The sequence below is a fragment of the Vanessa cardui genome, chromosome 11, assembly GCF_905220365.1.
Source record: "Vanessa cardui chromosome 11, ilVanCard2.1, whole genome shotgun sequence".
Classification (NCBI taxonomy): domain Eukaryota; kingdom Metazoa; phylum Arthropoda; class Insecta; order Lepidoptera; family Nymphalidae; genus Vanessa; species Vanessa cardui.
The window spans coordinates 10,076,630-10,104,558 of record NC_061133.1 but is presented as its reverse complement, the minus strand read 5'-3'; the positions used below and the strand labels follow the sequence as shown (position 1 = coordinate 10,104,558).

The 27,929-nt window shown below is 31.5% G+C and overlaps 1 protein-coding gene across 1 annotated transcript; it reads right to left on the bottom strand.

The window, feature by feature from the left end:
• Nucleotides 1-1,939: 1,939 nt before the first annotated feature.
• Nucleotides 1,940-27,686, bottom strand: LOC124533392. The gene is made up of 27 exons (XM_047108622.1): nucleotides 27,660-27,686; nucleotides 27,149-27,201; nucleotides 24,638-24,774; nucleotides 24,408-24,561; nucleotides 23,439-23,558; nucleotides 22,619-22,706; nucleotides 21,691-21,804; nucleotides 21,370-21,614; nucleotides 20,859-20,976; nucleotides 20,638-20,770; nucleotides 19,726-19,844; nucleotides 18,829-18,941; nucleotides 17,796-18,005; nucleotides 13,685-13,796; nucleotides 12,598-12,715; nucleotides 12,045-12,175; nucleotides 11,054-11,164; nucleotides 9,673-9,783; nucleotides 9,079-9,167; nucleotides 8,488-8,634; nucleotides 7,549-7,707; nucleotides 7,015-7,115; nucleotides 6,314-6,500; nucleotides 5,621-5,812; nucleotides 5,120-5,225; nucleotides 4,418-4,553; nucleotides 1,940-2,534 (listed from the first exon to the last, which is right to left on the bottom strand). The coding sequence occupies exons 1-27, from the start codon at nucleotides 27,684-27,686 to the stop codon at nucleotides 2,386-2,388; spliced, it is 3,480 nt and encodes a 1,159-aa protein (XP_046964578.1). The 3' UTR covers nucleotides 1,940-2,385.
• Between the last annotated feature and the right edge of the window lie 243 nt (nucleotides 27,687-27,929).

The following is a 27,929-nucleotide window of genomic DNA, read 5'->3' as shown; positions in this document are numbered from 1 at the left end:
ATAACTTTTTGATTATATATTAAAAAGTACGCGTCCTATTTCATATCAGTAAATAATTTGTTGCCAAGAAAGGAGGTTCTCAGATAATTTACAATGAAACTAATACTTTGTGCGTTGTTGATGTTGCTTGTTTTAGCTCAAGCAAGACATATACATCCCAGTAATCGTTTGGATTTGTTTCCCGAACAAATTTTGTTGGAAGAAGTGAACGGTGATGGCGAACAGTCGGTTGTAAGTTACAAATTTTTTTTTTAAATTACGTTTGCGTAAAAATTGTTAATGGAAAATTTCTATAAATTTTTTTTTATTAAAATAATTATCCTATATATTGATCTGGGAATTATTATATGCCTTAAATTTAATAAAACACGTTACTTTCGTTACAATAGTTTCCGTTCTTTTTACTGTCAGATTTTAATTAAAAAATCAATCTACTTCGATATTAATGATTTATAATTTAATTTGAATACTAGAAATTTTTAACATTACATATTTCAAACCAATTCTGGCTTTATATATTCACATTTATCAAATCTTAATCCTTAAACTTAAGATATGTTTATTTTAGTATCCAGATAAAACGTATTAAGATTTATTGAAATAACGCAAAAGATATCGATTTATGTAATATATTTCAAGTATATTATCATTGATAATATAAAACATATTTTCGGTATCATATGATAAAATTATTTATTTTGAATCTAGAATTAATTTTAGAATTAATATCTGTCCGTATTTATCGTTATGTTACTGACCTTAAGGATAATTTTCGTGGTCTGGGTGTTTCTTGTACATATATTTCTGGAACCGTGTTTAGTAAACCTTACTAAACTATGCTAAATTTAATATATAAAACCTCCTTTTTCAGGATGTCTTAAATATGAAACCGACGAGATTTGTGCCGCTAAACAACGTGTTATTCTTTAAAAACTACGAACCCTGTGAAGATGGATTTAAGAGAGACATTCTTGGAATTTGCAGAGAAGTCTGGGACTGAAAGCACCCTCAAATACTTTAGTTCAATTTGTGATATTAATTTTAAGTATCTTAAATTATTACATCAACTGTTATTTTTTAAATTAAATTGAATAATTTTATGGTAAATAAATTATAATTTTTTGATAAAAATTATTTTATTTATTTACTCAATTATTTGAATGAAATGTTGAATATTTAATGTGAAATATAACCCCAATAATTATTTATAAGCCGTTGGACCTTTACTTTTATTCTACGACATGATTAGTTGTAGAAAATACAAGGAGATAATGTTTCATTAAATAAAATGACCTTACTTGGTGGTAGGGCTCTGTGTAAGCCCGTCTGGGAACCTAGAAATCTGGTACCACCTACAAAAACTCAATATTTATTTGGAAATACTACTACTAGTAAAAAAAACTAAGCCTTATTTCTTGGTGATGATTTAAATCAAGTACGAATAACTTTTAAGCCTTCATACTTTCATTTAACGTGATTTGACTGTAACTTTTTCATATTGTTAAAATATTTCTAAGACATAACATATATTAGCCATTACGTTATTTTAAACATTTGGTAATGGAAAAATAACAATCATAGAATCCAAGGTTTTATCAGATAACGAATAGTTTCCGTAAGTGTTTAAGGATTACAGAGATCTATCTTGAATTGTTATTATTTTTGTAAGAAAAGGTTTTTTTAATATTTAATACTGTTACTGAACATAATACTTATAATAAGTGAAAGTTTTGTGAAGAGAAGCAGAAATAAAACACAAATAAGTACATTATTAAAATTCACTGAGTATTTATTATGTTAATATACAAATTAAAAATAAAACAATCACAGCACCGAAATTTACACATTCCACGATAATTTTATAATACATTTCACTGACATTTACAATAACGATAAATAAAAAAATATATATTCTTAATGCCGTTTAATAAATTATTTTTATAATTATTTTCCTTTTTCCCAATAGCTATGTGTATACTCACATATAGCACCTAATATTATTTTATGTAAATAATTGTAATAACTGTAGTTGTAAAAAATCGTTAGCACTCAGTAAAATAGGGAAAAACGTTTGTCATTAATCATACTATTAGTTCGGTAAACATCGGAAACGGCATACATCCAAGAAACTTAGCCTACGTTCTTTTCCCGCGAACAAATTTTACTAGTTTCCAAGAAATATGAAAAGCAAATTTTCCTACTACATTTTTATAATAAGTTTTTTTAACTGAATTCACGTTCGGAAATTGACTACATATTTTAAAATTTAAAGTAGTTACAGATTGTCAAGAATTTAGATTCACGGACGGAAATTTTCGAACGCTTGGAATTTTATTCAAAAATTGGTTTATTCGATTTAATATTTATAATTTCCTTTTATACACGTCACATGAGTGAAGCAGGCGGGAGAGTGACGGAACCGTGTCCGGACAGAGGTGACGGCAGCGTCGCAACGCCGCGTATCCAGGCACCGCGCTCGCAGCAGTACGATTCAACATTACTCAGCGCTCGCATGTAGATAGTTGTTACACCGCCTGAACAAAACAATCTTCAATTACAAACGCCCTGCCAAAATCGAAGTACAAAATAAAAAATTAAAAGCCAATGCATTCGGAATAATGTAAGATTTAAAAATAACCCACACATTTAAAACTTTTTATGTATTTAAAACTTATGGTACATTAATATAGAAAGAAGTAGTAGTTTGCTGTTTATATTTTTAACTGAAATCAAAAAAGGAGGAGCTCTATTCTAATTTTTTTTTTATCTATTTTTAAAGGCGTCAGATGAACTCTGTGCGAGTAAATTTTAAACAACGATTAGGATCAGGTTATATATAGCACATTTCACAAGAAATAATGACAACAGTATATAAGATTTTAAATTAAAAAGGTTATTTTTATTACTACAGTTATTAATTACGGGATATGTCGTACCTAGATAATGTCGAAATATTGACCTCCAACGGATAAAAATAAAAAACATGGTAAATATCCCGTACTTAATAACAGTTATGATAAAAGTATTCAACAATATACCACGAAAAGAGTTCAAAAGACGTTTTTCTATTAAAATGCAAAAACAGTTCATTGATTGTTTTCTTTTGAGAAATTTTATTATAGTGTTCTTTTAACCTTGATCGAATAAGCAATTTTTTATTTGAAACGAAACACGTACGTTCAGTTATATACAAATCATAAATAACAAAACGTAATGTTATTGCATTATTTCATGATGAAACACACCGTTTGATAGGATTCACTTTTTGCTATCGTTAATTTGATGAAAAAGTTCGCCTATGACTTTATAATAATGTTCATACTGACTAGATGGTATATAATTGGAAATTATAAAGTGTTGTTAGCAAAATATGATGTTTAAATAATTCAGAAACATTTTGTTTTAATTTTATATAACAATTCCAGTAACATGTTTAATTGATTACGATCAAAAAAATACAATATTTATATTTTTATTATTCATGGATTCGCATGAAATTTTCCGATAAAAATCAAATGTTATGGAAATGTATAGATCTTATCAAAATGCAATATTTTTTTTTGTTGCATTTAAGTATTATTAATCTTTTCATTCAAAGAATACTTGTAATTCCGTAAAGTATTATTTTAAGCTCATCACTTGTGTTAGGAGAGGGTACGACAATAGCCCGATAGATCGACTTTTACATCGCTGGGACTATAAACCATTGAGCTATTGACACATGAATAAATAAAAGTTTATATAGGAAAAGTGTGGTTAAATGTCAACCAGGAGTAAGATGTACAAAAATGGCCAGAGGATCGGAATTGTGATTCAACGGGGAAATGCTGCTAGCATTCTTGCCACCATTCCAATCAATGTCAAGATTGATATAGTAGTTTTAGTTCATATTTGCATATATTTAAGCATTTAATGTTATTAATTCTTATGTTAATAAACTATGTTTTTAATAATTATGTTGAATACGTTTAAGCAGACATCATTTTCTTAAACAATATGTACAGTCATGGTAAGAGAAGGTTCGTCATCTTAAGATCTATTTTCGTGTGCTCAGTATGAGCGATAATCTCTGCTTTACCGATCGAGAATGACATATTGCGTAGTAATGATTTGATGTTTAGATTCAAAAGGTGCTAAGAGTTTAAGACTTCACAAAATAATGAATTAGAAAACTGACGAAGGTTTTGTTACTGTGACTGTACCATCAGATAGCCCATATATTCCAGCCTAGCTTACGCATTTAAAATAATAAAAAATACGCAATTAAGGCTTTCTAAGTTTTACTATTTTGGTGTTGATGCGAATTGTGACACAAATTAATCCAGTAAAAAAAATGTGGGAAGATCGGGCTCGAAGACTTCTTAACTGTCGACATATTCTTAACAAGTAACATCTCGGAACAATAACACAGCCTTACCGATGATGATAAGTTGCGTTCCCAGGTAAGCCAGGGCGTGTCCGTGTCGCGGTATGGACATCTCAGTCTCCAGCCTCCACTGGCGCTCCTTCCATTCCCAGACATCAATAGCTCCAACACTGCTAGCTGTTTTATCCTAGAACAGTTAACAAAATAGAGGAAAGCACGATATTGACTCTTGTGTAATTAATTTTTACGATTCAAATTGAACAATAATTAAACTATAGGTAAAAATGCATTTGATCAATAAAAAACTAAAAGTAAGAATAATTTTAGTAAGCATAATTCATCGATGGGAAGGTACTCAAGTAAACATATTAGCAGTAGAGTGAATATAATTCTTTGAAATCCAAATTACGGAGTCAACATTATATCCCTTGTGCTTAAAATTAAAAAGTCTCAATTTAATAAAACATTTCAAAATAAAAATAAAACAATGTTGTCTTAAATTTTCGCGATGATTACACATTTAAATAAAACTATTTATAACGGATGAATCGCGTATATTAATTATTTTTAAACATCCCGACGTTTCGAGCACTTTGCAGTGTTCGTGGTAGTACGGTAGTCTGCCCGTGACCACGAATATACGCGATTCATCTGTTATAAATAGTTTTATTTAAAATAAAACAATTCGATGAATGATGTTCTAAGTCTAAAAAAAATTGTTTTATCCATTCACTAACTATGTTTACACTGTACCTTGCTAGACATCTTGCCGGCTCCACCAATGATGTATAATTTGTCATTCATCGAAAACAAAGTGGCGAAACATCTCGGAAACCGTAAACAATGTATCTCTGTCCACCTTTAAGTATAAAATGCCAGTAAGGATTTTACGGTGTTTTGGGGCGATTTAAAACGCAATGCAATGTAACTTTACAGCTCAGACGTAATATATATGAAACTAGTTGGATCTTGCAGCTCCCTTGCATTTTGGCTGTCACGTTTCATACCAAATATCATTAAGTTTGAAAACCGTGAAAACATAGACAGACAGACGGTCAGAGTTACATGTATAAAAACAACATTTATAACAAACATTACAGTGAAAAATATAAATTATCATTTCCTTCATTAAAACAGCAATATAAACCTACATGGCATTAATAATCATTAATAAATACTAATACTGCTTGCATTAATAATAATTAATAATACCTGTATAATATAATAAAATAAGTATTTTATAATGCAACTAACTGATTAGTCTTGGAATTGTAACATTCAACGCTGGCAGAAACAGGATGGCGTTTTTTACCGGTCATGCCTCCGGCTACCCATATGTAATCACGGTACTTGGCTACTGCAGCTGCCATTCTAGCTGTGCCCATTGCCCTCACTTCAGTCCATGATCCAGTTTTGGGGTCAAAACGTTCCACTGATCGAAGCACCCTTATAGAAATGATTAGGTTGTATGTTCTGAGTTAAAACAAATGGATATTTAAAGGAAATATTGAATTTTAACCACGGGTAAGCGACTTCCTTCCAACGACTTTCGAACGGAAGGACTACTTCAAGAGCTAGATATGAAATGGCATTTTTTTTCGATATACTCTTTAGAGCGACGTGCAATATGACCAGTATGGTCATATTGCACCTCTGAAGATATTTTTGGAGCTTATAAACTACGTCACAAAACTGTCTCGGATGTACCAGATGCGTAAGAGTTCAGCCCGCGTGTGGAGGAAACAGTATAGAAATAAACTTTGTTTCGTTTTTTATGGACTATTGTGCAAAAGTAATTTGCTAATCATACTCAATAGGAAAGACGATTTTCTCCCACACAGAAAGCATTCATCAACTATTTGGCAATTACTTGTGAAAAAATTGAATGCATATTATGTTCCATAATGGTCTTATACCGAATTAAATAATAATGATAGTGTTAGTTACCTGTCGTCTTTATCCTGTCCTCCAATCGCATAAAGAGCCATACGATGTACTACGAGTCCGAAATTCTTACGAGGTATCGCAAGTCCTGATTCACTGTACCAGGACCGGGTCACTGGCTCAAAACTCCAAACCGTTGATACCACTACCGACTTACCGCGCAAATCATCTTCTCGAGGATCCGCGCCGCCTGGGACAAAGTTAGATAACAGTTTTCGTGTATAATAAGAAGTCTAACTCGCAGGTATTCGATATCGTAAGTGGTTCCATCTACACAAGCATTGTAAGTTCTTATAAAGTTCTAATTAAGGATATGTTCATTTCTCTTTCGCTGCTGTACATTATTAGTTAATTCATCCATCAAGCAGGAACAGTTTTAATATTAATATTTGGTGGTAAATTAACGAATGATTGGGCAAATGGTATCTCCCACGTTGTGATGTGTACAATGTTATCAGTCACAACTTGCTAATTTGCAGCTGCCTTTTAAGTTTTTTTTAGTAAGCGAAATAGTATACGAAAACATACATTTGTTATTATTTTGATCTTATTTAAAGATGATTGGATTTTTTTGTGATGCACTCAAATTGTTTATAATATTATTTACAAAGAGGTGATTAGAAGATAGCATCACTGGATTTTTAAGATTATTACAATACTTTATCTAAAAAAATTAAAGCAGTGGTTTTAATTTTAATAATTACCTACAAGAAATACCCTTCCACGCAAGAAGGCCACTGAATGGTGATGTCTGGGCTCTGGAAGTTCTCCGACCAAATCCCAAGAGTTTGTTACGGGATCAAATCTAAAGGAGTAAAATTGTATTGAAAAAAAATGTATTTAGTTAAATTATGCAGGGTAGGATAATGGTAGCTTCACTTAATTGTTAAATGAAGATTCAAAAGTGCTAGTAAAAGCCTACTTGAATAAAGTTTATTTTGATTTTGATTTTGGTATAACTCTCTTCAGTACAATAATACTCTGATAGTTGATGACAACTTATATTATACATTAGCAAGAGTATTTATTTAGTTGTTTCACTACATTTGACAGGTTTGTATATTTAGTATGCGTGCTCTTATTTAATTGTCAGATTGAAGAGAAATTGAGAAAGTATGATATGCTCAGATTGAAAAGTCTCAAATAAATTTGTATGAAATTTCCACTTCATCCTTTCCTTGTTTGGTAACTTGATATTAATATAAATACCATAATTTGATTATTCAGGTGTGTAATACCTGAAGATATCTTTGCCCGTATTCCTCGCTATACCATACGATGTATGGGGATCAATGCCGCCGAAAACCAATACAGTTTCCCTGTCGCAGTTAAATAGTGAACCTTCCGCGAGATAATTTTTATTTGATGGTCCGAGAATTGATGTTGATAGCTTATTCCTGTAATGAGACAATATTTTTTATGCGAAGATATAAATAGTACTATTTAATAAATTGATTTTGTTACAAGATGTTTTTTTATTTGTAGGATCTTAGTGTACACGGTTAAGAGTATCTTCTCAGCAATGGTGGATAACATATTTGAAATTTTTTACCATATTTTTCAATTCAATCGTGCATTATTAGTTTTCATGCTATTTTTATAAAATGTAATCTTAATCGAATATTTATCATTTTTTTATTTAAAAAAAAACCTTGGCAATCCCTTCAAGGTAAACTATGCTACAGATTAGATATGGGACTCAATGGTCAATATTGTCTGACGCCATATTTGACGCACATATATGTCATAAAGTTAAGTCAAAGTCATTTCGATTTATGTCTCAAGCTCTTTTATTTCAACTCCGCAGGATTCCGTGTAAGTACCCACACTAATCACACCCACCACTAATCATATATTTTAACACCAAACAGCAACTTTGGCGACAGATTGAGCCTGTTTAATTGCAAAACAAAACAAAGGACATAACATCTTAGTATCCAAGGCGCATTAATGTCTATGGGAACTTGTGACCTTTTTGCCCTATAAAAATATATATCACACATGTTTTGCATGTTCTCTCTCCTTTACGAATATCCTTTAATTGTATTTATATAATATAAGATACAGAAACTATTACAGTTTTCGTTTTATTCACGTTCCTTGTTTTTTTAATTGAATGTGCAAAATTTTATTAGCTAATGTTTGATTGACAAATAAAATTGAAATAATATATTTACATATTGATTCTTGCAAGCGATTCTTTTGAATGGTTGAACATAGAAATTGGCGGACTGAAGAGCTTATTATCCGACGTTGTGGCGGCTTGAGTTACCGGACGAGGAACATTAGCCGTTGCTTGATGATGTGCTTGACTTGTCTTTTCTCTATAATTAAATAACCTTTAAATATTTTAAAACAAGTAACTGCAACTCTGCTCTCTCCTAATCTACGGTGTTCTAGTTGTTGTTTCTTAGCGGTTCCTCTCGTTCTAATCTACATTCCGAACCGGTTTTGGCTTTACTTAAATAAAGTTCTAATAATTCTAAAGTGCTTGTAAAAATCTACTTCAATAGAGTATTGCTTTGATCTGACACATGGAAGAATATCGTCCAAATCATGCAGTTTCCGAAAGAGGCTTGATTCGCTGAACAAGATATGAAATATAAACATATAGTGAACTTTTAAAATACCTCATAATAATAATGATTTGGTAATTTTAATATTTAATTATACATATATTAAAGTGGAGATGTATGAACATTCGTTAGTAAAAGGTTGTGGATTCGATTCAAAGTTGACGAGAAATTCATCATCATCAGTCATCTTACCTCCTAGACGTCAAAGCAGCGGTCGCTTCAGCTAGGTAATTGGCTGCAACGCTATGCCTCCTCTCGTTTTGTCTGCTTGCGTATTGATTCTGCGGGTATTGTCATTTTAAAATACGTTTATTCTAACTTTATTTAAAAAATACAGCTGATTTTTAATTCTAATTTTAAATATATCTTGTAGATGATTCCTGACTATTTATAAATCGGTACACCCCGTACACCATAAATTCTTTGGAACCAGTAGAGACTCCTTCATATACATCTATTTTGGATAGCTATGAAAAGTAGTTCAGTGTATGTACCATTGGTGGTCAAAAGCCTAGTTTTTTCTAGAAATCTTAGAGCTTATTCCGACACGATACTCCAATGTGGACTGGAATTTATTATTGGTGGTCAGAAGCCTAATTTTTTCTAGAAATCTTAGAGCTTATTCCAACACGATATCCCAATGTGGATTGGACAATGGGTATACATATGTAGCAAACTCACATCCATCACATTGGTTTGTTCTACTCACTGGCAAATATGTTTAAAATATTAAATAAACTGCAATCGCTGAATCGTTTGAAGTTTTTATATTCACACATATCTTACATTCTCCGTAGTACTGGTTCCCACAACGTCGCTGCTTGTTTCACTTACAGTATTTAATTCTTCTGCTGAGTCCTTTTCAGGTGGATCGCATAATGTCGATGAAAAGCCCGTCTAAAATTTAATATGTGAAACTTAATTGATTACAATTATACTCATAAAAAAATGATATATCGGTAATCTATTTAGAATATAATTATTAATTTATACTTTATAAGCCGAGATGGCCCAATGGTTAGAACACGTGCACCTTAATCGATGATTTCGGGTTCAAACCCAGGCAAGTACCACTTTATATATGTGTTTAATTTGTGTTTATAATTCATCTTGTGCTCGGCGGTGAAGGAACACAACGTGAGGAAACCTGCATGTGTCTAATTTCTTTGAAATTCTGCCACATGCACATGCATGGGATGCACATTCCACTAACTCGTATTGGAACAGCGTGGTGGAATATGTTTCAAACCCTCTCATTAGCCCAGCAGTGGGAAATTTACAGGCTGTAACATTACTTTACTTTACTTTACTTTATATGGGACTATGATCTAAAACACATAACGATTTAATTTAACAAAATTTTACTATAGGCGTTATAAAATAAGGTCATGTTAATTATGAATATATAAAATTAAAAAAAAAAAAATTACACGCTCCGTTTTAATTCTACACATGTGTATTTGTCGTATATTTTTAAAGCACTCCTTTTGTTTCGGTGATTGTAAATGATTTTTCTGTTCCTGTAATAAACATAGCAATTTCGATGATATATATTTATGCTCGTTTAATATATTGTTCTTATAACTATATGCGAACTATTAATGTCATATTATTAATTTTATTTTCATGGTGATATTACGTACTTAAATAAAATTAATTGTTAAAAATGTCGAGATGGCCCAGTAGTAAGAACGCGTGCATCTTAACCGATGATTGCGGGTTCAAACCCAGGCAAGCACCGCTGATTCATGCGCTTAATTTGTCTTTATAATTCATCTCGTGCTCAGCGGTGAAGGAAAACATCGTGAGGAAACCTGCATGTGACAAATTTCATAGAAATTCTGCCACATATGTATTCCACCAACCCGCATTGGAACAGCGTAGTGGAATATGTTCCAAATTTTCTCCTCAAAGGGAGAGGAGGCCTTTAGCACAGCAGTGGGAATTTACAGGCTGTTGTTGTTAAAAATATATTGCTTTTAAAAGAATTAGTAGATATATCGAAAACAAGGTAATCCCCAATAGAGCATGTGTAATATATATCAAGTCTTATTCACTATAGGTATAGGTAGGAGCTAATATTAGTAGCTGGAAAGTATCGAGGGGAATGAAAGTACGTACTAAATAAAATAAGACATGTATTTTATGTTACCTCTAAATTTTTTTTATTTTTTTCCAAGTTCGGACTCACTGTCGAGTCTTGTAATACATTTCGCATCTCATTTTCCATCGGCGGGGGAGATCGACTCGGTGAGTGATATTGACCATCTTCCGTAGCCTATATAATGACATATTTTAACATGTATCTATCTATCTATTCAAAGTTTTACTTGGGCTTTGTGCAAGCCCGTGTGGGTAGCACCCACTCATCAGTTATTCTACCGCCAAACAGTACTCAACAGTACTCAGTATTGTTGTGTTCCGGTTTAAAGGGTGAGTGAGCCAGTGTAACTACAGGTACAAGGGACATAACATCTTAGTTCCCAAGGTTGGTGGCACATTGACGATATAAAGAGTAGTTAATATTTCTCACAGCGTCATTGTCTATGGGTGATGATGACCACTTACGATCAGGTGGCCCATATGCTCGTATGCCAATCTATACCATAAAAAAAAGCGTTTAAAAGGAAGATAAGATTCGCCGTCACTAATGTGACCACCACCATGGATAGAACGCTATCATATGATGTTACGTCCCTTTTGTATATTACCATATATCACTACAGATTCACTAATATTGAAATAATTGATTAATAAAATGCTTGATACGTTCTGACACGGATAAAACATTATTGTTAATGTAAAAAACTGTAAATGTGTAGTTCGAAGTTCTATACGGGCTATGATATATTTCTATAAATAACTAGCTACCCGCCCGGCTTCGCACGGGTGCAATTCTAATACTATAAATATACTACAGAATTTGATTATTTAGGACATCATATTACAAACTTCTAAAATTATCAGTGTTTCTTTACTATATTGTCCATGTATTGTATATAAAAACCTTCCTCTCGAATCACTCTATCTATTAAAAAAAACAGCATCAAAATCCGTTTCGTTTTTTTAAAGATTTAAGCATACAAAGGGATAAAGGAAAGGAGGGACAGAGAAAGCAAGACTTTGTTTTATACTATGTGTATAGTTGTAGATCGCACCTTCCTTTTATTCTCAAAAAAGTCACACATGGTTGGGAATTTATCGTTCGTCAATCCTCTCAAAGCGGCGGGAAAGTCGATTTTTGCCCTCCTTATGTCCATTTTATCGGAATCCATTCCACGCAAATTGCCTGTTAATATACATTTAGAAATTGGCGTTATTAAATAAATTGCTATTATTATAATAAAGGTATATATTGATATGTATTTAAAAAAAATATTTAAAGCAATTTTGTTTTGATAATAATTATTATATTTTTGAATACAAAAACGTATTCGTAATAGTCAGTTTTTTTTTAATTTCATAATTATCATCATTATTCTTTTATATCTAAGTGCTAAAAGTTTTATTAATGCAAAAGAACAATGAAAACATACATTTACTTAACTTAATATTGAAATACTTATTCCATATAAACAAAATGTTTGAGGTACACGACTCACAGCATGTACCTAAATAACTTGGTTTTTCAAGCGAAATAATAATATAATTCTAAGGACATTGACCTTTTGATCACAATTTACTCAAATATATACGTAATTATTTATTTACCGGGAACATCGTCGTGACGTCTGGGCGGTTGCATCATCGCCATCTGTTGGTACATCTGCTCCTTCGGTACCAAGAACTGGTCGAGATATTTGAGAAAGTCCTTGTAAGTTATGTGGTTCTGCGTGAATTTATATTTATTAGTATAATAACGGTATTCTTTTCTTGGCATCATAATACTGTGTCATTGATGAGTCGTATGGTACACAATAATGTTGCATAAAATAAAATATTTGTTCTCTTTTAGTTATAAAAAGGTAAATAATATGTTTTTACGTTGAATTACACAAATGTAAACATTTGAAGAAGATAATGTTGATATGACGTCATGTCTTGTTCATTGAAATCACAGACGACATACCGGATTCGATTAGGGTTAAAACTCATACCGCTAGTATGCTTATCTACAATATTTTTAAATGCTTTATATCAAATGTTTATAAATGCATATCGTAAAGCCATTTGTAATTAAATTGTCCATGCGGTGTTGCCACACTTTCGATATTTAAAAGCATTGAATCCCCAGTTAAAAAAGGGGAAAATGACTAACAATTTAAATGCGACTTACTGTTCACGGTAAAATAATTAATATATAAAGAAAATGTCAGTCACATATAGTTTAATAATTTGACACGGAATAAATTCTAAAACCGATCGATATTGATGTTGAAAGCAGTCCTTCTAAATTATTCGTAACTTTAGCTCAATATATATAAATAGAAATCAGATATGTTTAAATTATATAGAAAATATAATTCAAAAGATAAATTAGACAAATAATAGAAAAGATAAATTAAATAGAAATAGAAATAAAAAATCAGTGCTGTGCATTAGCACAGTTTATACTGAGATGAACTCCTTGCTACCTACACTGTGTTCTTTAAATATAATTATTTTCTTGTGTATAATCTATGCAATGTATGTTTGTACCAAAAAAATAAAATAAATGGTTTAAATAAAAATTTTCAATATGAGAAATGAAATGAATCTATTGTTAAAACAGTAACACTGTTCAGTAGAATTCACACATAATATGGATAAAGTAAAATTAATTTGTTTTTTTTTTTTCGACATTATGATTCATAATAACCTTCTCTTCGCCGATCCAGTTCCTCTCGGCTGGCTCCGTAAGGTCCAATACGTCGATCCAATGATAATAATTCTTTGAGTTATTGCCGTACCAATACTTTATTATAACGTACCTGTTAAAACGATAAAAATGCACTTATTACTTATCTGATAATGTCCAGCCTTTGATCATTCACAATTAAATTAAAATTACATGTTTCAGTTGTTTTGTTTCTGTTAATCTAAATGCATTTTTATTTTTGTCAATTAATACCTACGTCTTAACTTTATTTAAAAAAAAACCTTAATAATAATAATGAATTGTTGAATGAATTACTAGACTTTTATGTAGGAACCGTGTTGTGCAATAAAAAAAATGATGTGAGGTATCTATCTTAAGGCCGAATATTTCAGTTAAAAATTTAATTCTAATTCCTAATTAACGCGAAATTATATAGAAGCAACAAAAGCGAATACATTGGAAAAGCTTAAAATGACTAAGCTTTGGTTGAATTTAACACGTCTTCTTCTTAGGAAAATCTGCAGTCGAAGCTCCAGAATTTATAAAAACACAAAATACTTACTGATTGTTCTCTAATTGTATAAATACAGTACGACACAACATAAATGTAGCGTCGTCAAAATTCGTAAAACCGATCACATCCGAATTAAGAACGCTATCACAAATTATCAATATTTATTTCTTACGTAAATATGATCTTTACACAAACGTAATAACTTGTATTATCATATGACCTAATATTTTCGTCGATTTGACACGTCGACATGGTTGAGCTGACGCGAGAATCTATAGCGAACAATAGCGTCGAATTGCGCTATAGGAAGCTGTTTCTATTGGTTATGTGAATCGGCAGTAATCGGTTTCATTGCATTTTCCGATGCTTCATCTAAGTTGTGTCGTACTATACGTATTTATAATGCATTGTTTACGTCGTCATAACAATTCCGCTTTTGAATCTTTATTAATATTATAAACGTGAAAGAAACTCTGTCGCTCTTTCACGACCAAACCACTGAACCCATTTTGATGAAATTTGGTATGACGCAAACTTGAAGTCACAGAAACAGGCTACTTTTTTGCCTAACACATGGCAACCAACACTCCAAAACACGAGCAAAGCCGTAGGCCACTACTAGCTATAAATATGATTTGATTTATTTGATTATTTGTAATAAATCATGTTTCTCATTATATTAATAAGAGCTTTATCCATGTGGTATTAATTAATTAAATTATATTTTCCTTGCGTGCATCGAGTATAATAACCGATATAACTTATCAAAACACAACAATGTGTAAACATGTTATTTAATATAGTGCATGTCCGCGGCATTGCTTGACTGTATTACAAATCCACTGTTCGTCTTATACATCATCGTACTTTTGAGAACGCTTTTTAAGTCAATTGACTATCTTTATAAGTGGAATAAAATGTATTTGTTTTTGAGTTATAGTTAGTAGTAAGGTTCACTCTGATTGATTCGGATTGCCAACTAACCGGAGTCAGCGAATGTAGAGGGAGTCTATGTTTAAATCACAATTATACACTATAATAAGTCCTTCGCAATAGGTTAGTGTGATTGATCATAATTGACCTCGTAGTCGAAGAAGTTCTCATCATCATTTTCACCAATCAGCAAAAAATATCTAAGGGTTTTAGATACTATATAGTATGGTAACATTCATACTAACAAAGGTTGCCCTTTAATCGGAGAGCAAAGGATGTACTAATGATACCCACTCAAAATTAATAACTAATTTAATTCGTTCCTTATGCTATTTAATCCATAGGCAGTAGACTTTTTACTTTAGTACTCTTTATTCTTTTCTTGATAACATATATGCAAAAATTAATGATGATCAGTTGAGTAGTTAAGATGTGAAAGTGTTACAAACAAACTCACTTTCGCATTTATAATATAAGGACGTATAGTCGTGACGATAGATTTTTATTAAACATAATTAAATATATACTTATTTAATTGTTAAGATATTATGACGTTGACTCTGCGATAAAGAAAGATGACCTAAAAAATAACTTATTTATCGAATGAAAAGTGATCGTCTACCGAGAAATATCCCACCGCTACTAAGTGATAAACACTCCTAAAGATAATATAATTGTAAGGAATATTGATTAAGAATAGACAAAGGCGTTAGCGAATATCCACGTGTAATGAAAACTTAGGCTTATAACAATCAAATATTATAAACGCCAAATCAAAAGGTATTGGTAACAGCCATGGGATGTTATATTTCATCTTTAATTTCACAGCCTCATATATACTTCTAAATTAAAATACAGCACCACAAAATAATACTATGTGGCGGTACCAATACCTATTAATGAAAGGGTAATATCTAGCAAGGTAAGTTATGTACAAGATTTGATTATATTTACAACAATTGATTCCGTGAGACGATTTCAGTAGCACGTAAAAAAATCTGTAAAGGATTCCTATTCCAAATCGAAGAAGGAATACACAAACCAGAGCTTTACAAATCCCATACGATTTACTATTACTAATAGCTATATTGTGTGCTACTAACAATTCTTGATTAATATGTCCCTATTGACGATAGAAAACTATTCCAATTAACTACGTATATCCAGTTTAGTTTTACTTCCAAAGTTCTGATAACAGCTTCTTCGAAGTTCAATACGTCATTATTTCCAAAATCCATGATGAATATCATACATGATATCGCGCCAATAGTTTCATTTTGCTATTATCCTCTTGTGGTTCGAATAGACTATAGCTTTATTAATAAATGAAGTATTTTTTTTAAATGTATAACAATGAAATTAAACGTACTTCGCAATTCCACCTGCTTTTAATTTATATTTACCTTTCATTTTCTTACAAAATTTCGTGTTTTTTCATATAACAAGTTGAGGTACTGATTATTATTATTTGTTATCAAAATGGCGTTAATATAAGTAATACTTATTACTATATAAACGAGTGAAATACATATATAAACTGTATGTATATTTCTAAGAAAACGAAGTGGGTCGGTTATCTAAAGTATCAAGCAAGTATGTTGGAAATTATACACTTATTTACACACTAATGGTGTTGTTTTAAACATGCATTCCTTTAAGATTACTTTATACGAATATTCGAGTAGTATTGTTAGATCGCGAGGAAACCTGTACGTGTCGAATGATTTTTCGCCACAGGTCTAACAATCTATCAATCGGCATCGAAGCAGTGTGGAATTAGCTTCTGACCTCTTCACTCATGGATACATACTGTTAATTTTCTTTAAATATGTATACGTTTTCAAAATTACGTTTCAGATTAGGAGATACATTTTAACTACAAATTAAGCAGAAAAAAATTGGTGGACTTAATCATCTAGGCGACCTGGGTTTGACATGCATTCGGCCTTTGTATGACCAGAGTCGGACTGGGAAGTTCAAAGGTTCTCTAAAAAACTTTAGAATTTATACTATAAGAATCTTTTATTTATATGTTATTTGGATATTTGAGTCAGCTTCCGTAACGTGCTTGTGTTCATATAATTGTCATAGTCGAATATTATAATAAACTAGAGACCCGCCCCGGCTTCGCACGGGTGCAATACTGATACTAAATATACTACAGAATTTGTTTATTTACTTCATCATAGTGCAAACATCTAAAATTATCAGTGTTTCTTTACTATATTGTTCATGTATTATATACACAAAAATTCCTCTCGAATTACACTATCTATGAAATAGCGGCTCCAAATATAGGAATAACTATAACTATATTATATAATCGTAGATCGACTTTTAAGTAGTCTAATATTTTTCATTTCATTTTACTTAAGAGGACTCTAAAAAATATGTTCAATACGCAATTATTAATTATTAGTTCATATTTATTTGTTTTAAAATAGTTTTTTGTTTGAAGTCGGTTTTTATTTTTGTCAAAATTTTTATTTATTTAAACGCTGGTCAATATCGGCTCTATATTGAAATCTAAATTATATTTTTGAATTTTTCACAAACACTGCAAACAGTGCACTGCGATTCTTAAATAGATTTATTTATTGGCACGGATTGTTTATTATCGACTACATACAATGTAGTGTTTGTAATTGTGTTAGTTTAACTTACGCGAGGCCGTCATCCACCATCTGCTGTACTTCAGGCGTGTTTACGATTTCAAGGATTTCGTTGTTCTCGGGGTTTCTCTTGATATCAACCAGTTGCCAGGGTGATATGAGGCCGAACCGAACACATCTCATCACGTCCACCACGAAGGGACACCGTTTCGACCAATTCGCTTTTAACCAACGAACTCCAGCCATTAAAACTTCTATTTCGCTAAAAATAACAATAAAACAAATGGATATGCGTTTGATGCTTTGTGAAGGCAAACTCGAAAACTAGTATTTTTATAAGACCTTTAACGGACTCGTGATTTATATTTTGCTTACATAATTGGAAAAATAAAACGATAATCATAGAGTAATACATTATACACGATTTACATGAATATAATGTTTAATTATAGCTTCCAGTTAATAATACCATTATTCATTATTACAAATACTAAGTTCTCTTGTAAAATAATATAAAACCGAATAATACAGAATTGATGTTTGTTACATTGGATAAAAGTTTATAGATACACATTGGAGTTTTTTTGAATATGAATGTCATTGACCCTTTTGGCTAATCGATTATTATAATCGATATTCTGATAACCTGACATAAATGGCTGGAATTAATAATATTAAACTGCCACGCTCGAGTAAATCTTATAAACTATTGGACTCCAGGATATGTTATCATTAATTATATTATATAAAGCAATAAAATATACTCGTTACAGCGTAACCTCAAAATCTTATGAAATATTGTTTTAGAATGTTAAAAGATTTTCCATTAATCTTCTAAAAATATGGACTGGATAGCAAGAAGGTCTATCTTCTACGCCTTTAATGTATGAAACTACAATTACATACATTAATTCGGTATCTAATTTCGATACACAACATTTATCGCTAAATACAATGTCTAACGGTAGCAAGCCACGCCTGTGACTACACCGTAATCTAAAACATCTCATTTCAAATCGAAATTTATCAAAAGATATAAATTAATAGTAATAATAATGAAATGATAAAACAAAAAAACCACTCACCTTGTTACACAAATGTAATTAGATTTGAGAAAAGTTATTATTTCCTCAGGCTCTAGTTGAAGAAAATCGTTAGATGCTACCAACGGTAAAAAGAACCTCATTATTCTTGGCACCTAAATTTAAAATCGAGTTTGACAATTATTATTTTTTCTTACAGAATAGGAAAAATAAAGTAATAATCAATTTTTAGATCTTATTGTAAATATATTGTTTATATTACGGCTATATGGATGGATGGAATGCAATATACTGGACTTATAATATTGAAATGATTTATCATTTCGTTAGATCACATCACATATGTAATATATAGTTAATATCTGTTTCGTTGGTCTATTGGCTGCAGATTCCGAGGTCCTTATTTCAAACTTCTCAAGCCAAGACCAAAAAATATGGCTAGGTTTAATCAGGTGGAAGTGTGTACAATCTCGTACTTTGACAAGCACGTTGGGTCTTACGTTTCAATTATTTTCGATCGTGGAGGATATGTCCCATTGGATAATAAGAATGCACTTATATTGTGCCAATGATGTTCTAGTAAACAAATATGTCATTAATACGTAAAAAGTGAAGACTAGAAAACGTCCTAATTGGGACGTTTGCCTTTAGTCGTTTTACGTAGTAATACGTTTTGCGTAATTAAAACATCTAGTTATCACTTTTACTTATTGTTTTTATCAAGTTATCCTTTTTACTTGTAACGAAATGTAAAATAAACGGTCCCCGGCGCGGCACACTTTACCGTTGTTTAGTATGGATACAACATATCTGTTCTGTAGAATATCATTGTATTGTGCACAAACTTTTGGCTATATATGTTCTGAGTATTAAACTAACTTCTCATGAGATGACTGAAATCGCTCAGGAGATCACAGTAAATTTCATAAATGTTCTTACCATTAATTCCTTAACGGGTGTGACATTTTTACATCTGGCTTCCCTGTACAACGCGAAGGCCGTATCCTCATTAAAAAGATCTTCATTCATAATAAACGACCAACATTGATCTTCCAAATCTGTCTTAGGAATATGATTTAAATGTGGTATCACCGATTAACGACGAATTTGTTTTAAAGACGTACAACAATTCTTACAATATTTTTTTAGGCAGCACAAATATTTCTTTGCTTAAATTTTCAATTTATCAAAGTGTTACTCCAGTCTTTTTTCACTTCTACTTTATGGAACTGTTTCCACAAAGTCCTACCACTTAGTAAGCCTGGATAGACCCACTTATATTGTTCAGCAAAACAGCAATACTTATTGCTGTTGTGACCACTAATGGTGTAGGTGACCACTAATCATCAGTCATTTGCAAATTTGGTTATCTACTGGAAATATAAATAACTATTCTTAAAATAAGAAAGTTAAAATTTTCAAGGCAAAAATTTTAACTTTCTTAGGTATCGTATTGGTAACAAGAAATTGACTTTCCACGTTTAGCATTATTTTTATTGAAGTGAAATGAATGCATTTTTTTGCTACCACATATATATGCTTTTTGTTTAGTAATGAACATATCCCTGATGTTGTTTAGAAAATATTAGCAAATGGGCCACCATAGGTGACCTAATATCGAAAGTAGTCCTATTTCTCAATTCTAGCGTTTACTATTTAAATAACAAAACTTGGTACTGTTTACATAAAAAAAAACAGTACAAAGTAGTGTGGTTTGACGTCAGAACAACGACCAACAAACAGACCCGTACAGAGCGTTATCACCGCTAAACCATAAATTTGACTCCGGTCTTTATAATTATAATATTTACTAGTATTTATAATATTTACACGATAGTCTAACAAATTTACCTTTAATTTCCAAGTATTGGGCGGCACAAAATAAATCCAAAACGTTATCTCGTTTCAGTATTTTATTGCTTTCCGTTCCGCTAAATAACATCCATTCATATATTATGTGAAACGTTTCCGGAGTAATACTGGCCTAAATATGGTTTCGTTTGAGAATTTAAAAATAATGTTTTTAATTTTTGAATTTATTATTTTAATAACAAGTTGTAAAATTTACTTACAGAGGACAGGTCGAATTCACGTTGAACATTCATATTAAAATAGGAGGAATAAATCTGGAGCACAATTCGATGACAATGAAACTCTTCGTCACCAATATGAACGATCGTATCTGTATTTCTAAAAAGCATTCCACGCATTAATTGTAAATTCGTCCTGTATATTTTACTTTAGATTTGGTTTTAGAGAAGAGATATTTATACCAAATCTTTGCAAGTACTAAGTTTTAACTTGCTTAATTTATATTTATGTAGCATTTTCATTTGTAAAGAGAACGAGACCTTGATCCATGGCACTGGCCTGTTATATTACACTGGCTAGAACGTTTTTTATTTGAACATATGTCTAACATTAATGGGAAAATACATACATTGTATACGGGACAATTAGCATTTGATTTATAAACGCAAACGTCAGCTTAATGGCAGGTGAGGCTTCTTCAATGCAATGTTCCGGGTTTTAACATGACGTAAGCTAAGACATATCAATATTTTACATAATTGTATAACTTACATAAAATTATGTATTCGCTTATAAAACTCTTGAAAGATATCTTGCTTCTTAGGAAGCTGTATCCGCATCCAGTCTATTGGTTCCGTTGTCGTATACCCGAGACTGCTCAAATATTTTCCTGTATCTTCTTGTATTATATGAGGTTTTACTTTTGTATTATTTTCCACTGTATTTTTGTTTTGTGTATTCGTTTTTACTTCTCGAATACCGTAATGAAGTGATGGTTCTGAATCGTTACTAGTCTCCTAGATAATTGTGAAATAAACATAAGTCACAATTCTTATAAATATATTATAATTGTTATAATAAGTAATTACTTACGAAATTACGTATGTCATCCGGTTCTCCGGCAGCTTGTCCTTCGAATTTAACTTTAACTTTAGCTTGTGTGGGATCAGCTAAAAGTACTCCGACTGTGGATGACTGAAATACTACCTACGAGATTCATATACATGAATCATGTATAAAGTAAAGTAAAGTAAAGTAACAGCCTGTAAATTTCCCACTGCTGAGATAAGGCCTCTCTTCCATTAAGGAGAGGGTTTGGAACGGCTTCCACCACGCTGTTCCAATGCGGGTTGGTGGAATGCACATGTGGCAGAATTTCGATGAAATTAGACACATGCAGGTTTCCTCATGATGTTTTCCTTCATCGCCGAGCATGAGATGAATTATAAACACAATTAAGCACATATATATAGTGGTGCTTGCCTGGGTTTGAACCCGCAATCATCGGTTAAGGTGCACGCGTTCTAACCACTGGGCCATCTCAGCTCTTCATGAAATCTGTATATAAATATATTATTAAATTTATTATTTCACAGAAACTACACTACTAAGTAATGTCGATTAATCAGCTTCGGCATTGAACAAAAATAGACCAACGTTTTGGCTTTACTAACTATATTTAATTTAATAGTGTCGAAATTTGCTGTCTCATTGTAATTGTCCTGGACGTTGACTTTTGAGAAAAGTCGCTCTAACCGAAATCGTTTAGGCAGACATCAACATACAATACATATTAGTAATGCAAATGTCTCAGTCCGAACTTTTTAAAAATCAATAATCAAATCAATACCAAGGAATTTTGCTAGGTGTTCAAATCCCAAAGAATAATACGTTGATGGTTTAAATACAAAAGAGTATTATCTCATTGAGTGAACAACACGAAGGAACGAATGATTCCTTTGATCGTGGAATGATAATATTTCTTTTAGTATTATATGTTATAGAGATTGATAGAATTTACCTGGTTCGATTGCACTTTCAAGTTACCACTGGGAGTTGGTTTAAAGGGAAATGAAGCCAAATTTGTTTGAGCATTAAATTCATCCGTGCTGATATGGAAACAAGAGTATTTATATATGTATATTATAAGGAGAATTTTAGTAACTTACCGAACTTCATACGTCACTCGTATTTATAAATAATTGTGATATACAGTTAACCTTATTTTAACCCAATATATACATTTAATAAAAGTGGAGGAAGATAACCGTTTTTTTGGTATTTGTATGTATACATACATATACACGGTAAAAGTAAAGTAACAGCCTGTAAATTTCCCACTGCTGGGATAAGGCCTCCTCTTCCATTAATGAGAGGGTTTGGAACATATTCCACCACGCTGTTCCAATGCGGGTTGGTGGAATGCACATGTGGTAGAATTTCGATAAAATTAGACACATGCAGGTTTTCTCACGATGCTTTCCTTCACCGCCGAGCACGAGATGAAAAATAAACACAAATTAAGCACATATATATAGTAGTGCTTGCCTGGGTTCGAACCCGCAATCATCGGTTAAGACCAACCAATCACTGGGCCATCTCAGCTCTTTCATACACGGTACATAAATCAAAATATCATATTTTAATATTGGCCATGTATAATATGTCTGTTTGTCTGTATGTTCGTTCCGAGTAATTTCTGGAGCGGCTGGACCAATTGTGAAGGGACTTACTGACAGAAGGCTGATGTATGATGTAACTTAAGCTATAACAATAACTTTATTGTTTAACTCAAGCTAGCACGAAGTTGAGGGCTCAGCTAGTGTTATATATTAATGTACCTCGATGTGTCCGGACCTGAAGAAATATTAGCGTCATTAATGTATTTATGAATGTATTCATTTGCAAATTTCGATGCGTAGTTGTCTGTTGGCATGTTGAACTTCTTCTTCGTTTTTTTACTAAAAGAAAATAAACATACTGTTAGTAACAACAGGTAATTAAAAAATATATATGACTGATTTTTAATTCACTAAGTAGTGTATTGGTAAATAATTTCTTTTGTGTTTTTGATTTTTATTATTGTTCTTACTTTTTTTTATATATTTTTCATTTACTTTTATAATAAGAAACAATTTGTAACCTAACATCTGGGAAGGAACTGACTTCCAAAGCACAGCGAAAGCTAGTTTGGAATTCAGGGCTGACATTAAATAATGTAAAAAAAACTTGTGTGTGAAATAAATAAATAAATAGATTACAAAGCATTTATATATATTACCGTTAAGCAGCAATGCTATTACTGTGTTTCGGTTTGAAGGATAAGTGAGTCAGTGTGACGAAGGATAGGATAGCCCTAAGGTGTCCCTTGATGATACGTCTAATATCTTGATATCCAAGGCTTGTGGCATATTGGTGATGTAGGGAATAGTTAATATTTATTACATACCAATGTCTATGACTATCAAGAATTATGCCCCATACACTGTCTACCTATTACACTACACATTATAAAACAAAGTCGCTTTCTCTGTCCCTATGTCCCTTTGTATGCTTAAATTTTTAAAACAACGTAACGGATTTTGATGCGGTTTTTTTAATAGATAGAGTGATTCGAGAGGAAGGTTTTTGTGTATAATACATGGATAATATAGTAAAGAAACACTGATAATTATAGAAGTTTGTAATGTGATGTCGTAAATAAACAAATTCTGTAGTATATTTAGTATCAGCATTGTACCCGTGCGAAGCCGGGGCGGGTCGCAAGTTTTCAATAAAATTATTTATATTTTTGATAGAATTCTACTCACTTCCCTTGATAATTGCACGACATATATGTATTTTTCAGTAAACACTTTGCTGACCAATATTTTTCAATCGTATCTCCCGATGAGTCGAAAATACGATAGTTCAAGTTCCTTTCATTCGAATAAAAGTCTTGTGCTCTTTGGAGAAAGTCGAGTGCTGAAGTTATTAAAATAAAAATTAGAAATGTATTATAGCAATAGTATTATACACAGTACTAACAACTGGCACTCACAAAAATCGCTTACATGCGGTGTTAGATCTGTTAGAGAACTGCTCTTATAGAGTTTCGGCTTGATGGAGATGTAATATCGCTCAGAGAATATAGTTCTTTTATTCCCCTTAAACCTTTTTTTTACAGCAGACGAAGCGCTGGAATATCTAAATTTATTAAATACAGATACATGCAATTTAAGGGGTTCTTAAAAATGTTCGAAACCTGAGGTATTATAAACGAATTCAGCATAGTATTATATGTATGATGTCACACACGAATTTGGTTAGTTTAAGATAGCGGACGCTTTGATATACCGATAAATATAATCGGTTGTTATTTATACATGTAATAAATGCTGTCATACTGGAATGGTTTACTAGATGTTGGTGAACTTTACTTAACTTTTTTCTTCGAATCGATTATAGTTGTTGGCCATACTAGCCTCTACACCGTCATTGAGTGAGTGGGAGAGTCGTAGAAGACCTTCCATAATACTTTATTTTATTATTATTTTCACTTAACTTTTTTTTTTAATTGACAGTAACTGTTGGCCTAGAGGCCATGTAAGGCTATAGACAGCCTTACCGGACGGGTTTACTTAACAATAGAAGTTAACTGCATTTAAAGTAATTGCAACAGAAAATATTGACAGTGATTCAAGTTTGGCTTGTAAAATATTAAATGTAAAAAAAAAAACGTCAATAATATTTTCATTACTATGTAGTCTCACTACATCAGATGGTCACGTAACATATCTTTCTTTTCATAGCAATCGCATCACAATATTAAAGTTATGTCAGCAAAATTAATAGGCAATAAATCTTAAAAAATAAAAGATTTTGTTTCTGTTACAGCTTTCAGAAACCCGACATGAAGTGATGACATGATAACTTTCGTTGATGAGCTTTTGTCACATAAAACGACTTTCAAGACTTTCCCAGACAGATACAAATTAACCAGAATTTATAGTTCTATCGCTATATACTATAAGTTTGTAGAATTAATTTCATTTAAAGATTGAATCTACACTAGATTCGCGAAATACAAAACAAGCGAAATACACCTGACTCATCACGAGATCTCCGAAACTATTGCTCCGATTGACTTAAATTTTTTAACAATTACTCATTTCATTTACGAGAAAGAGTTTTGGAAAGCAAGTAATGAATTTCGGTTTTTAAGCTGTCGAGACGGTAAGTTATAAAGTTTTAAGTGACACGCAATAGGGACTTCACTCTGACGTTTTTACTTTTATCTTATCTACTTACAACAAGAGTACGTATAATATTCAATGCACTCGAAGAAAATTATAATTAAAATCTCTTCCACATTATTCTTGAGATTGATAAAATAGTGACGTAAATTGAGGATAAATATTATTAAATACTTTCTGAACCTGATTTTATACAGTTGATGCTCAATTTGTATGCAACTCATCTCATTGAGATTTAAAGATAATCGTAAGAATACTTCATGTGTCTGTTGAAATATTGATAGATCTATTTTCACAAGTACACAAAACAATATTATGGTTTTTAAGCTTCTAATATTCTTTTTATCATGATAAGTATGTGCATGCTTGATTTAGGACAGCTATTGTGTAATTAATTATAATTAGAGAATATAAATCAAAACAAAATCAGGTCATAGCGTTTGTGTGTAACCGCATTTATTTTTCAAACAGTTATTTTAAAATATATAATCATATGAAATGATATAGGTACTAAACCTTTTAACTAATTATGTCTTTTTATTTATCAATAAGGAAATGACGTGGTACTTGTAATTCGAAATTAAATATCTTAAAATAAATACCAATAAATGCATCGATCGATCTGATTTGATTGGGTCTCAAAAATTACATAATGATTAATAAATATGACTGTAAGATTATTTTGATACTAAAATCTTTAAAGGTTTATTTTCAATCTCTAACATGACATTTATGTATCTAATAATTTGTGTGGTCGACTTCTATTTAAGAGCGATCTATATGACATTTATCTTAGAAAGCCTGCCGACAGTATTAATAGGATCTGCTTGAGTATTGGCACCACTTTTTGAAAAACGAAATAATTAGCTGAGTGAGCAAGAGTAATAAGATCAACCGTCACAAGCAGGGTTGCAAAGCGTCCGCGTGAGGCTATCCCGTTTCGACGAGACGCTAATTGTCTTTTTCAAGGTTAGACAAAAATCAAAGTATAATTTAGCGTGACACTTTATGAAAGTGCAGCGGCCGTACGCGCAAGCAATGTCACCCAGAATGATAAAAATATTACAGCGGATTTTCGCTAGTTTCGGTAAAAAAAATGAAGAGAATTTTGGTCTAGACCGGCATATTTTTTTCTGATAGGCAACCCTAGTCACAATTATAACATCTTCTTATGTCTTTCCTTATGTTATTTTATATAGCATGATTCCAAACGATTGTCACCTATCAATGTTAATATCGTTACAGTATTCGATGATAGAAATAAATATGAAATAAAATCATAAATCAGGATAATCTAGAGATTGTTAAATACTTACCCTGAACCATTACATGTGATAGATGCAATTGTGACATTTGAACAGCTATTTACCTGCGTAATAAAAATGTTTAATGGAAAACCCGTGTTTAATACTATCTTCAGATTGCTTACGTAACTGTTCGATGGAAATAATAAAAATAATGAACGTCTCATATTAATTATTATACTCATTTTTTTATTTTATGACGTAGGTACTTCTGAAGATCAAGTCTTATTTATATTTACTTATTTCTAAATAAATTTAATTTTATTTCATGGATTTTAGTTGTGCAATGTACATAAGGCAAATGTCACGAAAGGTAAATATTATATACGTAAAAATAATGACCAAATAATTGACCAAAAGTTTTTAGATTACTTATTGTTTTTTGCGAATTATAAAGATCGTTGCTCTGAACGAACAGGTTTTAAAGGAATCAAAAAAGTCTAACAAAAACTAATCTAACATATAAGTCTAACCAAAAATATTCTTCATCACAGATCAATGCAGAGTATTGTAATAAACTTACTTTTTCCAAACTGGTACTATTTAACATTTCAAAATCATTGAACGAGTAATATAGATACGTTGAGCATATTGCGCAAAATATTGACTTTATTGTTTTAAGAAACGCCAAAAAATCCGTAAATATTTTTGACAGTTTCGTTTTATGTCGAAATATAAAGGTTGTCAAGCTTAAAAATATTCCAAATAATGACATAACATGTGGTATTGTGTCTGTGGGCGTCCGGTGATTGGTCGAATGTGAGTAATGCAATTTTATTGACATTGCACGTAA